The sequence below is a fragment of the Ammospiza caudacuta genome, chromosome 8 (assembly GCF_027887145.1).
Source record: "Ammospiza caudacuta isolate bAmmCau1 chromosome 8, bAmmCau1.pri, whole genome shotgun sequence".
Lineage (NCBI taxonomy): Eukaryota > Metazoa > Chordata > Aves > Passeriformes > Passerellidae > Ammospiza > Ammospiza caudacuta.
In genome coordinates, this window is record NC_080600.1 from 30,157,074 (window position 1) to 30,171,180 (window position 14,107).

At 44.6% G+C, this 14,107-nt stretch overlaps 1 protein-coding gene across 10 annotated transcripts in view; it reads left to right on the forward strand.

Moving 5' to 3' along the window:
- BIN1 (bridging integrator 1) overlaps positions 1-12,486 on the forward strand; it is a 90,117-nt gene extending 77,631 nt beyond the window's left edge. For 8 of the 10 annotated variants that reach the window (XM_058809773.1, XM_058809774.1, XM_058809775.1 and 5 more), the window contains 4 exons: positions 2,134-2,226; positions 2,982-3,092; positions 3,891-3,992; positions 6,975-12,486. In XM_058809773.1, coding sequence (XP_058665756.1) covers positions 2,134-2,226; positions 2,982-3,092; positions 3,891-3,992; positions 6,975-7,082 — 414 coding nt within the window. In that variant the 3' untranslated portion in view covers positions 7,083-12,486. Of the gene's footprint in view, positions 1-2,133; positions 2,227-2,981; positions 3,093-3,890; positions 3,993-5,218; positions 5,270-6,974 lie in introns of all 10 variants that reach the window. The other 2 variants (XM_058809772.1, XM_058809776.1) reach the window with 1 other exon arrangement.
- The last annotated feature ends 1,621 nt before the right edge of the window (positions 12,487-14,107 follow it).

Genomic DNA, 14,107 nt, shown 5'->3' on the forward strand with positions numbered 1-14,107 from the left:
ACTGAATCCAAATGAAAACCTGGGAGTGAATCCAATTAAACAGGATGATCCTTTGTAGCATTTTATAGGCATATATTTACCTTAGCTCTACCAAAGCTGCTGAGGGAATCCTCTGTAGGATGGGAACAGCTCTGCTCTTTAGAACATCTTCTGGCAGTATAGGCCTGTGGACATGGTGATTGGGAGACATGAGGAAGGATGTGGTAGGGGAGGAAAGCATGTGTTAGATGACACCACTGGACCAGCTTAAGGTAAAGTAATGGATTTTTATTAAATCAAGGATTTATTTCTTTGTTATGGCTGCTGTTATTAGAATGCTGCTTGGAGCATTGTGCTAGTGCATGGCTAGTAGCCAGCTGGTACATTTAAGGTTTACCATGGTGATTGCTTTACTCTGGGGTTTTGTAAGGTTGGGACTATGAGAATTATAAAGTTAAGGAATCTGGACAATGCCTTGTTTTGAATATGATTGTATGCAGGGGTGTATGTGTCTTGATTTAACTCCAACTGGCAGTGAAGCCCCACACAACCACTCATTCATTTCCCCTCCCATTGGTGGGATGGAGGAGAAAGTTGGAAGGATAAAAGTAATAAAACTTGTGGATTGAGATGAGACCATCTTAGTTCAAACAAATAATAATAATTGTAATGAAAAGAAAAATAACAGAGATAAATGAAACCCCAAAAAATCCAAGTGAGGCAAATGAAAAACAGTTGCTCAACACCAGCTGACTGATGCCCAGCTCATTCCTGAGCAGTGGTGCCTGATCAGCTTTTCCCCTAGTTTATACACTGCTGAGCATGATGGCATTTGGGATATCCCTGTGGTCAGTTGGGTCAACTGTCCTGGCTGTGTCCCCTCCCATGTCCTTGTGCCCCCCAGCCTCCTTGCTGGCAGGGCAGCATGAGGACCTGAAAAGTCTTTGAATTGGTGTGAGTACTGCTCAACAACAACTACATCATCAGTGTTGGCAACATTATTCTCATCCTAAATCCAAAACACAGCCCTGTACCAGCTATTAGGAAGAAAATCAACTATCCCAGCTGAAGCAGGACAACACATTTTTATCAAATTTATGAGACATGTAGGCATTCTAAAGCTGGGTTTTCCCATGTATTAAAAATGGCAAATCTTGGGAGTCTTCCCTGATGCTGCCTGGCCAGTCTCCCAGGGGGCTGATTTGCAGCCTTGGTGCTACCAGATCCAATGTACTTCCTGCATTGTTGCAATTTTTGGGAGGGGCAAATGAATATCTTTTAATTTTGTGTTAAAAAAGAAGTTGATCTGACTCCAGATAAAGGAGAATAAAAACTTGAACTGCTGGAAGCCTATCATAGGCATGTGCTTGGTCTTTTGTTGTGCACAGAAACCCCTGTCCCCAGGCTTGTTTTGTCAGGCAGTGATTTGTGGGTGACACTGGATTTCCTTGGTGGTGGCAGCTTTTGTGCAGTAGAAGCTTTCCATCAACACAAATGTGCTATGCATCTGGAATATTCATAGAAAATTCTTAGTAATAGAATATTCACAAAAGAATCCAAATTCAGAACTGTTTGGGCCTGTCCAAAATTGAAGGGAGTGTAAGTTAGCTCAGTGTCTGTTTGATTCAGTGCTAATGTCACGTTGGTGCTGGGTCTGGACTAAATTTCATATCTGGGCACATTCTTTCCATGCTCTTTTGTTTCCGGGAGTAGGTGAGTACTTAAATGTTCTGTGGTTGTTATCCTTGGAAGAAGACTGTGGAGAGATCCTTGTTCTTTGGCATGCAAGAGAGTTTGTATTCTCTTACAAGTGGGCAATCTAGATCTAATAATAAGTACTGTGTGTGTGTAAAGTAGGTCTGCAGTTTGGATTGTGAAGAGAAAAAGGCACAGAGAATTTTTGGCATTTCATTGATTTCCTCTGAATTATGGCATGGCTGGAGTTAAGGGTTTCTGACTTTGTTGTGATTTCCATGAGTTACAGAGAAAGGAGAAGACAGAAGTGCAGCCAGACCCTGCAGTGTCTCACCCATTAGTGAGCAGAAGGCTCAGGCAGTGGCACAGAGCACTTGGGCAGGCTGGGCTGCACTTTTCTGCACACTTGTGTAGCTGGAATGAGAGTAACTTCCCACTGGGATAACTTTTGTATTGCAGCCTGCAGAAGCAGCCCGTGCAGGAGCTGAAGCAGCTGGATCAGAAGCAGCAGCTGGAGCTGAAGCATCTAAAGCTGAAGCTGACTCAGGATCGGTAAACACCTCAAGGACAGCAATCCCTTTCCTCCATCCCTTTGTTACACAGCACACGTGGGAGGCTGGACTGGGACTGGAGCTGTGTGGCTGCTTGGAAAAACACATCCCTGCCACCAGAGGAGTTACAATGCTCTTATTCAGAGACCAGACTTAGTTGTTGCATTTTATCTGTGTAATACTTAGGGAGAAGTTCTGCTGGAAAATTCAGTAAGAGAATTGTCCCTTGTTATGAAGTCAGCTCACAGCCCATGCTGTCCTAAGCTGTGTTGTCAGCTGGATTCCCTCTTGGTTGCCATTTACTTTACCTACCCTGTCCTCTGGGCTCTGGCTGTGTCCTGAATATCCAGGCTTCCTCTCTTCTTGGTGACACTACTGCCCTTTATAGGGGACAGGGGTAGGTCCTGTCTCATGGCAGCTTTGTTCCTACAGGCAGTCACATTTGAATTGTCTGTTCCAGGAGGGCTCTGAGATTGCATTGTGATCACAGCAACTGGGAAATGCTGGGCATTATGGTCTCAGGAAACCTACAACTCATCCCTGCCTTTCTGCAGCCTGAGGCAGAGAAAGACAGCAGTCACCAATTCTGCCTTCTCACTGCTACCTCTGCTGTCCCTTGGGGTGTTCTTGGAAAACCCACTGAAGCCATGGGATGGTTGGGGTCTGGATCCTCCAGGGTGGACTTGGAGCTTCAGTTTTGGATCCTCTTTTCTCAATGTCTTTTTTTCCCCTTCCTTGGCTGCCACTGCCTATCAGAGCTCTTTGCCTGCTGTTGTTGTGGAAACTTTCCCTGCGACTGTCAATGGCGCTGTGGAAGGAGGTGCTTCATCTGAGAGAGCTGACATGCCCCCAGGATTTCTGTTCAAGGTGAGTGTGTGGCTGTGCAGCATTGAGTTCCTGGTGAGGGTTTTTTCCTCCTCTGTAAGGCATTAACTGCTTTCATTCAGCATGGCCATGGGCTAGGCCACATTGAAAGGCAGAACAGAAGTTGAAGAAGAGATAAACCTTCCTCTCCAGCAGTGCAGCTTCATGCAGTTCCAGATGTTTCAAATGATTATGTAAGAAGATCAGCATCTAAAGGTCTTGCTGTACTGTGCAGCAAAATCCGTTCTCTCTGCTGGAATGGTCTCTGTCTTGGTGGTGTGGTGGTGTCAGTCACAGACTCTGGATAGTGGATAAAATGTGCTCCTGACAGGAAAAGTTAAACTTTGGTGCAAGTTGGCAAATTGAGAAGAGTTGGGAACACCAGCAGGAACAGTGGACTCTGTGTTCAGGGATGTTAAAAAGTCAGAATTAACAGAGAAAAGTATAGGACTAGGCAGGTTAGTTGGGTGGGCATTCTCAATATGCCAAAGATCACTTGCAGCAAAGGAGTGGAGGAAGGAGTGATTCTGGGTGAAGATAAGCCACAAATTTAATGTGCATAAGGGAGTGTGGTAGCCAGAAAGTACAGCTTTATTGTGTCCTGAAAGTGAGAATTTACAGCATCTTACTATAGGAACACTTCCCTGCTTTAGTCATTCCCATTTTTTTTTCTGTGAGTTCTACTGAAAGCAGAAGAATGGCAAACCCCTGAAGAATGGCAGGAGGCTCATAACATTGAGTGTGGTTTCAGGTGGCATTTTAGGCTGCAGTGCTCAAAGTGCTGCTCTCCTGTCCCTGCAGGTCCAGGCCATGCACGATTACACGGCCACTGACACTGACGAGCTGCAGCTGAAGGCTGGGGACGTGGTGCTTGTGATTCCGTTTGAGAACCCTGAGGAGCAGGTGAGTGGGGGAGGCAGGGTGTGAGCATGGGCCAGGTGGAGCCAAGGGGGCTTCCTGAGCTGCTTCTTTCTTCACTAACAGTTGGCTGGCTGAGTCCTGAGCCGTTAGTTTGTGGCTGGGAGCTGGCAAGAGAGCTGGTTGTCCTTGAGCTTGAGACTGGCTTCTTGCAACAGAGGGGAGTCTCTGCTTGTTCCTGGAAAGTGGAGACATTATTCTGCATAAAGCATGTGGAGTAGCCATGGGTTCTTGTCCCTATCAAAACATTTGAGCCAATGCAGTGGCTCTCTTGATCAGGGTGCCCAACAGAGCCCATACTTTGCCTCCTCACTGCCCCTAAACTTGATCCATATTCTCTATGACCACTACAGCACAGACTGTGGCATTGAGAGAAGTGACTCATACTTTATGATGTTTTCTTCTCTTTTGAGAAATGTTGGAGCTCTGAGAAAGCAGCTGGTGGTGGATGATGTCTTGCATTTAGCTCAGCAGTGGCTGTTTCCAAATGACTGTGTTTGGTCAGGAGATGGCAGCAGAATCAAAGGCTAGAACAGGTCTCAGCTCCAGAGAACAAGTCTTGCTGCTCATCTTCAACCTGAATTTACTTGCTCATGTTTTTCTTTAATTTGAGCTAGAAGCCTTGAGTAATTGCTCCTCACTTTCTGTGTTTGAGGGCACGCAGCTGACAATCTGCAGCAGTTTTACTACTTTGACTGAGAGAGGTGTTGAGTTTATAAAATTAATGCTCACATCTCTAGGTTTCTGTTTGGAAAAGAAAGAGAATTCTCCAAACTGATGAGCAGTGATCAGCTCTTTGGGTTTGGCCAAGTTCAGATAAGATCTGGATTCTACAAGGGGTAAAGGGAAGGTGTTGTAGTTCGCTAACTCAGAAAATGTGGATCCTCTTTGTGGCCCAGCTGTTAGCTTTGTGAACGATGGAGGCAGATCATGCTGATGCTTGTGAAATGGAGCCATAAAATGCCAACAGTTCCCACACAGCTAGAGGAGGAGAGGTTTTTGGGGAACAGGCACTGATTCCCTCTGGAGACGAGACTCCCCACTGGGTGGGACTGCCCTGCACAAGCATTTGTGAACATTTCTTTCTCAGAAAGCTTTCTGGATGGGAAGTGAGTGTCAGCTCCCCCAGTTTCTGTGGTAGGAGATGGCGTTTGTGGAGCAGATGGCGTTTTTGGATCAGAGTTTTTCAATGCCCTGTGTTTGCACTTTAGCTGGATGTGGGTGCAACAGCCATGAACTCGAGACTCTCCAAGCTGCAGAGGGTGAGCTCTGAGTGTTGCTAACATGACTCTGTAGCTGCACTGAAGCCCTCTAACCCTTCTACAGTGTATCCTGTGCTACAACTCATTTCCCTAACCTCAACCATACCCAGCCAGGAATTGCTGGCTGTTAACATGTGCATGAACTGTGCAGGTGAGTGGAGGGAGCTTAGGATACTGGAGTGATTCCCATCCCTGCCTTGCAGCTTAGGTCTCAGTTTGTGGGTGTGCCCGGGCCTGGATTCATCTCTCTTGGTAGAAGAAAGGGTTGAGGGCAGCAACGCTTCTAAGCTGGCACTTCAAGTGATGTGGTTTAAAATTGTTAAGGCCCCATCTGGATCCTTGTGTCTAATCCCTACAGCCAAGGAGACCCCTCATAGCAGGATGTGGTGGGAGTGATGCATGCATGCTCTATGGCACAGCACTGTGTGCAAATGGATGAGCTTTTGTGCCTGACGTGCTGGGAGCTGCCTTCTACACACTTGGGCCCAGTGCCTTCTGCCTCATTGTTTGTCTCCCTGATTTATGGCATGTCAATGCTTCCACAGATTCTGCAGCTGGCTGCTGCAGATGGGCTCCCATCTCATGTTATTCTCCTGAATGTTCCAGTCTAAGGCAGCAGTCAGGGCTGAGTGAGCCTGCAGGCCCTGGGGACTGTGCAGCTCCCGTGCCTCATGCTGCACTCTAAACCCATCGGCTGCCCCCTGCAAATGAGTGGGGCATGTGCATGGAAGGGGAGCTCCTGTGGCAGCTCCAAGGCATGCAGGGAATAGAGAGGTTGTACATTTGAGCTGCAAGCTCAGTGCAGCCCTCCCACCCTGAATATCTCCCTCATGTGCCTAGGATGGTGCAGAAACCTCAGTGCCAGGCAGCCTCCAGGCAGAGGGTGGGAAGTCTGCTTCTGCTCATGACCAGGTTCTTCCAAGCAGGGTTCCTTTTGCCTGAGTGAAAATTCATCTGTGTTTATAGATGTACAGGTTGGAGGCTAGGGAAGACCTTATTGAGAGACCTAAATCACATGTAACCAAAATTTGGGAGTTTTGCAAACCTCACCTTGCATCAAACCAAACAGACTGCTGAGTTTTGGGAAGATGGGTTGGGTTACTCAGCTCCCAGCTCCCATAGATCAGGATTTCAGCACAGCAAGTAAGACTCCTTTTGCCTGTACCACCTCTAAAATGCCAGTCATCTGAGTGCCCCTGACTGGAGCAGGGATGAGCACCTCCTGGGGCTGATTTATCCTTTCCAAAGCCTTGTGCCCGAGATGAATGGGGTGAGTAACATGCTGGAAGTGCCTGTCTCTTTTATGGCTATGGAGAATGCTAGACCCCTCATGTTTGCATTGTGAAGGGTGAGATAGGTTATTCCCATCCTGTAGCTCTGGAGTCTCTTTTGGCAGAATTTCTCCTGTTTCAGTGGGTGTAAATTATGACATGTTTCTGTTACACTTGCTTATTTTTTACTGTGTCTGCACAGTCTGGGTCAGATGGGAGCTTTGGTATGAACTCTGGTGGGATGTAGCCTTTTCTCTGTTTAAAAGGAAACAAAAGCAGTTTTTCCTTCTTCCCCATACTCCTCCTGGACTGTCTCCAAGCCAAATAAGAGCATGGCTTTGGTAATGCCTTGACACCTCCTTGGCCTGCACTGTGTAAGAAAAATCCCTGCTCACATGTGTCCCTTAGCATCTGATCTCTGTCTTCCCCTGCAGGATGAAGGATGGCTGATGGGTGTGAAGGAGTCTGACTGGATCCAGCATAAGGAACTTGACCAATGCCGAGGGGTTTTCCCTGAGAATTTCACAGAACGGGTGCAGTGAAAGTCCAAGCCCCACCAGCTGAGTTTCTGCTGGAAGAAAGCAAGTTTTCTGGTAGATAACTGAAAAAGAACAACAAGAGAAAATGAAGAGAGAATAATGAAGGAATAGAAGCCTGAAAAAAAAAGTCAACTTAAAGGGTGTGTTCTTCTCAAAGGGCAAGGTTTCAGAAGTTAATTGAAATTCAAAGTGTTACTGAAATATATACATATTAATAATAATAAGGCAATTCAGATATCTTCTTCCCCTTTGGTTTAAACAGCATTTGGATTCAAAGGACTGATGCAGAAGCAACTCAGTGAGGTTCTCCAAGTACTGCATTGACTGAATTGTCAGATGTCAGTCTGATTCCTGGAAAGGCAGTATTTGTTGAATGGTTTGAAAGTAGGAGCTGCGTTTGCTCTTGGGTGGGTTAATCTGTTTTGTCTTGAAGGTGGCTTGCATGGCAACCATAAAAATTCAGCCTTCCCTACATCTTCAACCTACAGTAGGCCAAACTTTCTGTTATGCTGTTGAAAAAAAATTTAGTGTATAGTGTTCACCACTACAATGTATGTGTGTGTGTGTGTGTATTTTATTTTCTTCCTTTAAAACAATGTTACATAAACTGTGATTTTATACATATAAAGAGAGAAGAAACTACATGGAAAGGGCATGAAGAAGGTGAAATGTGTGAAGCTGTGCTCAGTCCAAAGTTCTTTCAAATGCGGACACCTAAATTCTCACAGTAGTGATGGCCTTTGAAAACCTAAGGGGAATGGACAAATTCAAGAGGAGAAACAAGACAAAACAAATAGATGCCATTTGGATGTCTGAAATTTAGGAGAGGGAATCCTCTAGTACACACATCCCCATCCATTACCCCCCCCCAAAAAACCCCAAACCTATTGGTGGTTTCAGAAAAGTTAGATTAATGTAGATGGAAAATAGCTCTAAATCTACTGGTTAGAAAATTTGCTTTTAAAGACAGATAAGGGAATTTTTTTTCTGTAAGAATATCAAAGCAAAAACACTGATAAAAAACAAATTACTTTCTGTGCTTTTCATTGGCGTTGTTTTTTGTGGAATTGTATTTCTTATTTTCCTTTGAAGAGTTCTGTAAGTGAAATATCGTTAGATCAGCTTTCTCCAGTGCTGTGCTGCTGATCAAGTTAACCTCTATGAAAACTGGACTCTTGAAATGCTTGTTTAAAATGGCTGTGTGACTTCATGCTATTGTAATGCATTAGAAAGGAAGGCAAGAATATCAAAGTGTCAGTGTCAAGAAGACACTCTGCAGTCTAATACTGATGCTGAGTCCTTTACCTTTCCTTTGCTTCTGTTTGTTTTTGAATTTTGTTTTTTTTTTTTAGTTTAGACAAGCAGATGACAAGGCATATTCTAAGTGCATATTACACTTGTTAATATAAGCCGCTCTGGCTCTCTCCAAGACTCTAAAGTCCCACAAAGGTACTTTATAAACTTTACTTGAATACTGATGCAGCTGGCAAGCAAGTCAGACTATTTTAATTTTTTACAGCTTCCCCTCCTCCCCCATGATTGTTTTGCCCTGAAGGGACTTTTAACAGTGAGGTTACGCCATGCTCAGGATCACTCTGAAATAATCTTCCCAACTGGTAGGAGTTGGTTTTTGTCAAAGCTGCACAAAATGCTGACAGAGTATTGAAAAATCTCACCTTTTCCAGTCTGTTTGCATTATTTGTAGAACAACCGAAAAATACTGTAGGGTAAAATTGTGTTAAAAAAACAACCAAAAAACTTTGTTTGGAGGAACAGATCTGATTTTGATTAGAAAATATATTCTTATAGATGCAAGCATTGTTGGAGTTCCTCCTGCTTTCAGCTTAGGAGATGATCCATGCTAGTTATTTACAGCAATGTAACAGGCATTAAATCTGTCCTATATACCCAAATCCCTTCTCCTTTTTAAAAGAAAAAATGTGCAGGAATTTATTTTGCATCACTGTTAAAAAACCCCAATAGTATTTAGGAGTAACTGCTCACAATACAGAAGGACTGGACTCCACAAATTATGGTATGGTGAGCTGTTGCTTTAGAATATACTGCCCTGTTTGACTTTTTCCTTTTTCATCAGGGTTGTCTTTATTATTACTCTTTTTTGTTTTTCAAAATATCTATTTTTATGCATTTGTGACTCCCATTACTCCTTTAAAGATTATTCATATAAGAATATACATTTAAATATATATATAAATATATATATATAAAAAAGCGGGTTGATCCAATTAACATAATGCTGTCAGCTTAAAATGTTTATTTTTATGCAAAACCTGTGGATAATAGCTTTGTTTTTTTTAAAAAAAGGACAAGATTCTAAGTTACCAGAGCTGTGATTTTTGTCTTGTAGTAACTGTTCTAGACCATTTAGAAAGCTGTGCTGATACCTAATTTATTGTGGGGTTATTTTTTTGCTGTTGTTGTCCTCTGCTGTGCTTGAACCAGATGACTGTCCCAACAAAGATCCTTGTAAGGCCTTTTCATTTTATTGAGCTTGCAGAGCAACTATCCAGTACTGTATTGTCCCTGCAGAAGTGGTAGCACTTTGCAAAAAAGGGATGTTGTTTTCAGGTCACGTGAGTGATGCTCCAGTGTTGCTGGTGGGGAGAGTGTTGTGTCTCTCTCCATTTGCTTCCCCCGGCCCCAAAACCCCCAAGCCCCCTGGCTTAGAGCAGGTTAGGGTGGGTTACCTGGATCTTGCATTGCTCACAGATAAGTGGTGTCAGCACATCTCAAGTCAGGTTCTGAAAATGCAGGATCGGACCCACAGTTTATAAATTGCCTTATGTGAAAGTAGGGTGGCAGAGCAGGAAACCTGTAGATGGCAGTGTTGTTTAGAGCCAGGAGAGCTGTCCTCCTGGGTCGTTCAGCCCCTTGTAAACAGCCATGGCTCCTCCCATTTTCAGTGTTTTTACATCTCCTACATACCTTGATTCTGGTTGGTGTTACCTGGTGAAATGAACTTCCCCTTTTCTTTGGTTTAGATCTGATTCAAATAGAAAGAGGGACAGTAAACTCTCAAGCAGGCTGTACCCTTCTGGTTTTTCAGTTTGCAGGCTGAACTGAAAAATCTGAGAAAAAATGTAAGGGTGACCTGAGACAATTTTTTTTTTTCCATTTTCACAGTGGAATGAAAAAGGGAAAAATTGAAACAAACAAATCCTTTCATACCAAAATGAAACATTAATTTCTAGGCTTGCATTTTAACAAATGTTATGTCTTAGGGTGTAACAAGTTGCTTTGAAGCAAAAATGTGAAACCTTTTGTTTTGAAAATGCTGAAAGAAAATGTTTTAACGTTAATAGTCTTTTTGCCTTTGCCTTTTTTCTTAATCTGATGACTGGTTTCAGTTAACTCTAAACTGTGTTTTTTTGCAAATATCCACTGAAGAGAACCCAAAGAAGCCCAGTTCTGCTCCACTGACAGATACACTGGACACATTTCAGGGATTACTTGGTATCTGGCCCATCAAAGCTGCTGTTTTCCCCATTTAATAATCTTCCACTTGATTGTTCTACTGGGTGAAAAATAAAAGCATCTCTCATCCCGTGCCATTGACTGGTTTTGTAGCTGGACTTAAAAAGTCATTCTTGCTCTGTTGGCTTCAGTTTGGTTACAGATTTATGATACTTCAGTTTGAGCCTAATCCTAGTATGAAGTGGTAATTAATATTTACCCAACTGATGAGAAAGAAGTTAAGACATTGTTTCTTACCCCTTTTTCTATCTTAGCAGTGTCAGTAATATATCTATTTGATAGAATTAAGGAAGAGTCCCAGGGTGAAGAAGAGAGTATGGTGTTCCAGGTGAGACTCCCACATACTCTGTGCTGTTTTCCATGGGGATTCCTCAGCTCTCTGCTTTTATCACCTTTGTTCTGCTTGGCTGTTGAGGTGAGGCAGTAAATGGGGTTGTGCAGGTTCATTTCCAGCTGCTCAAAGCTGGTAGTGCTTTGCGTGAATTGTGCCACAATCCCTGAAGCTTTGTTTGCTGCAGAACCCTTTCCTGTCCCCATACCCTAAGACTGTGGCCAAGGCAGGCAGCCCCAAGGGGACTTGCAGCAGGACTGAGGACTCCAAATTCTACCTGGAACTGGGATGCCAGTTCAATTAGGTTCTGCATCCTAATTGGAGGGAAAAGGCCCAGGGCTGAGGAGATGGAGGAGGATGGAGGGATGACTCATTATCTTTTTCATTTTGGGTTGATGTACTGACTCCCTCACCTCTTAATTCCAGGGAGAAACTCTATAGGGTTGAGAACAAAATATGAATGGCCAAGATATGTATGTTCAATCTGATAGCAGATGCTTCTTGCCTGCCAGTAGCACTGAGTTCTGAGCTTCCTGCTCTGTGCCAGACAGATGCAATGCTCTGTCACAGGTATTCTGGATGGTCTGCAGTCAGTGCCCCAAAACAGTGAATGTCCTTGTCTGAAGGAGGCAGAGATGCCTCTCAGCCCTTTCTAGGAAGACCTGTGGATCTCCCACAGACAAGGGAGGACTGTGTGCATCTAACACAGGCACCTCTGATTTCAGCACTGGCCCCATTCTCCAGCTCCTCTCACCTCCCAGCCTCTCCCATGCTCTTTGAGGATGATGGCAGCATTGGCCACGTCCCACCAGCCAAAATGTGCAAAGCCAGAAGATGCACAAACATGTCCATCAGCAAATCCTACACAATGCAGCTTGATAGTGCTGATACCAGGAAAACAAGCAACAGCTTTTATTCTCTGGGCCACCAAAGGGAAGCTACTCCTTGCCACACAGGTACTGTCACACCTGGCACTGGTGCAGACCCCTCTCTGCTTGCATGCTCTGGTTCACACCTTTTTGCACAACTCCTGATGGAAAGGAGTCCTGGATGGTGCCCAGAGCTGGATTGTGGCACCAGCCCTCACAATCCGTCGGGTCTAGTTGACACATGGGGGCTAAGAATCAAAGGCTCTTTTGGAAATTTTGCTTATGAAACTAAATGGAGAAACTACAGCTGTGAAGACTGGTCTGTATAAGCTTGTACTTTGATGTGTCCTATGGCTATAATTCCTTCACCTCCTTCTGCAGCTTATTCTGCTCTTGTGACCCTAGTCTGCATTTCATGTAGATGGTCCCTACTTGAAACTTGCCAGATGCAGCCCTGGGCTTATTGCTTCTCTTTAGCTGAATTAAGTGGGAACGACTTTGGCAGTGTATTAGCAATCTCTTTTCCTTCTGTTAATTCAGTCTCTGAGTTTAATCACAATGACCTGAAACATGTTTGGGGGTTGAGTGGTTTTTTAATTAATTTTTTGTTTTGTTTAATCAAAGCTGAACAATTCCAATTGTATTTAGAGCTGTAATACCCAGTTCCACAAGTACTAGATGAATTTGTCCCATCTTGTTTCTTGGTGATGTTCAGAAATATAATTTGTGTCATCCTAAATCCTGCATCAGTTTCTCTATTTTTTTCCTACCTTTATATTAAGAAGCTGAAACAATTCAGGACATTTTTCTCCCCACAGAGGTGAGTAGCTTCATAGGTGTTTGGTGTCCAGGCACCTTTAACATTGGGAGTTCTTGCAATCACATGGGATGGAGAGGGTGATGCTGGTCCTTACAAGAGCAGGGTAAGCTCTTGTAGCAGCATCTCTGTTCCAGCTGATTGTGACACTAAATGAAAGTAGTGTAAGGAAGGATTTGAGATCTTTCCTTTTTATTAGCTACTGACCCCAAAGTGATGTGACCTTCATTGTCTAAAGCAGGTCTGTGGTGGGACTATGACACTGCAAGGGCACTCTGTGCCACCTGGCCAAACTCTGCTCAGCTCCCTCTGACTTGCTGGCACACCTGTGTGAGCTCAGTTCCCAGGCTGGATTTGGGTTCTTCTCTTTAAATTGGACATTTCCTTTGCAGGTAGAAAGGGGTGTTTGTGCCCATGAGCCACTGGGATTGAGGGACAGGATGAGAAGGATTCACAGTTCATAGCTGACTGGTTTTGGTGCCACTCCCTCAGATGGTTGGTTCCAGACAGGCTTGGCACAGCTGTAAACTGGTGCCAGTGGACACTTTGATAAATGGACTGCCAGAGTCCACTGCTTTAGGATGCACAAGCTCCACAAGCCTGGAGCCAGCTCAGGCAACTGTCTAAGCTGTGCTTGCACCATTCCTTTGCTTCCAGACAGCCTGGAGGGTTTAGCCTCTCACCTCTATGGCCTTGGGATGGACCTGAGTCACATCTTGTGGCAGAGGGAGAGCAAGAGGCACAAGCAAGGCTGTGCCCCTGGAACTATCACTGCAGTTGGTGCCTTGGGCTCTGCCTTGGTGTGGTGGCTCCTGGGTGTAGGGGGATGCAGTATGGGTAAATGAAGGGGGCATAGAATGTAATCTTACCCCCCAATGAGTTCCAGCTGGCCCAATTACTAAAGATTAGGAGCAGGCCTGATCTTAACAGGCCACACCTGTAGCCAATAAGAACAAGTGGTATAAAAGAGTTGATTGGTGGGAACTGGAAGGTGGTGGGCTGCTGCAAGGACCAGGAAGAGTCAGTGCCTAGAGGAGCTCCCTACAAGAAACATCGAGGAGGCATGAAACTCTGGCGGTATGGAATCCTTGCGCTATAATGATAATAGAGCTCTTGATATATAAAACAACATCTGGGAGGCTGAGCTGGGCCAGATCTGCTGCAGGTGGAAGCTCACAGGGCAGGAGCAGGACCCAGAGGCTCTGTTCATGCCTTCTGCTTGTCCTGCCTCACACAGTTTCATTCCTATCATCTAGAAATATGAAGGAAATGAGAGGGGAGAAGACAGATGAGTGGGAACAGTGAAGAATTCATTGTCAAGAGTCTCTGCTCAGCTGCATAATTCATTCCCAGTGATGCTCTGTTGCTCCAAACAAGCAGCAGTTGGTGTCATTGGCCATGTGCAGGCTGTGGCCACATAAGCTCTGGCAGCACATCTGGAGCAGGGTCAGGCTCAAGGGGCCCTGGTCCAACCTCAGTGAGGGAAGACTCATCACACTGAGGGAAGACTGGGCTT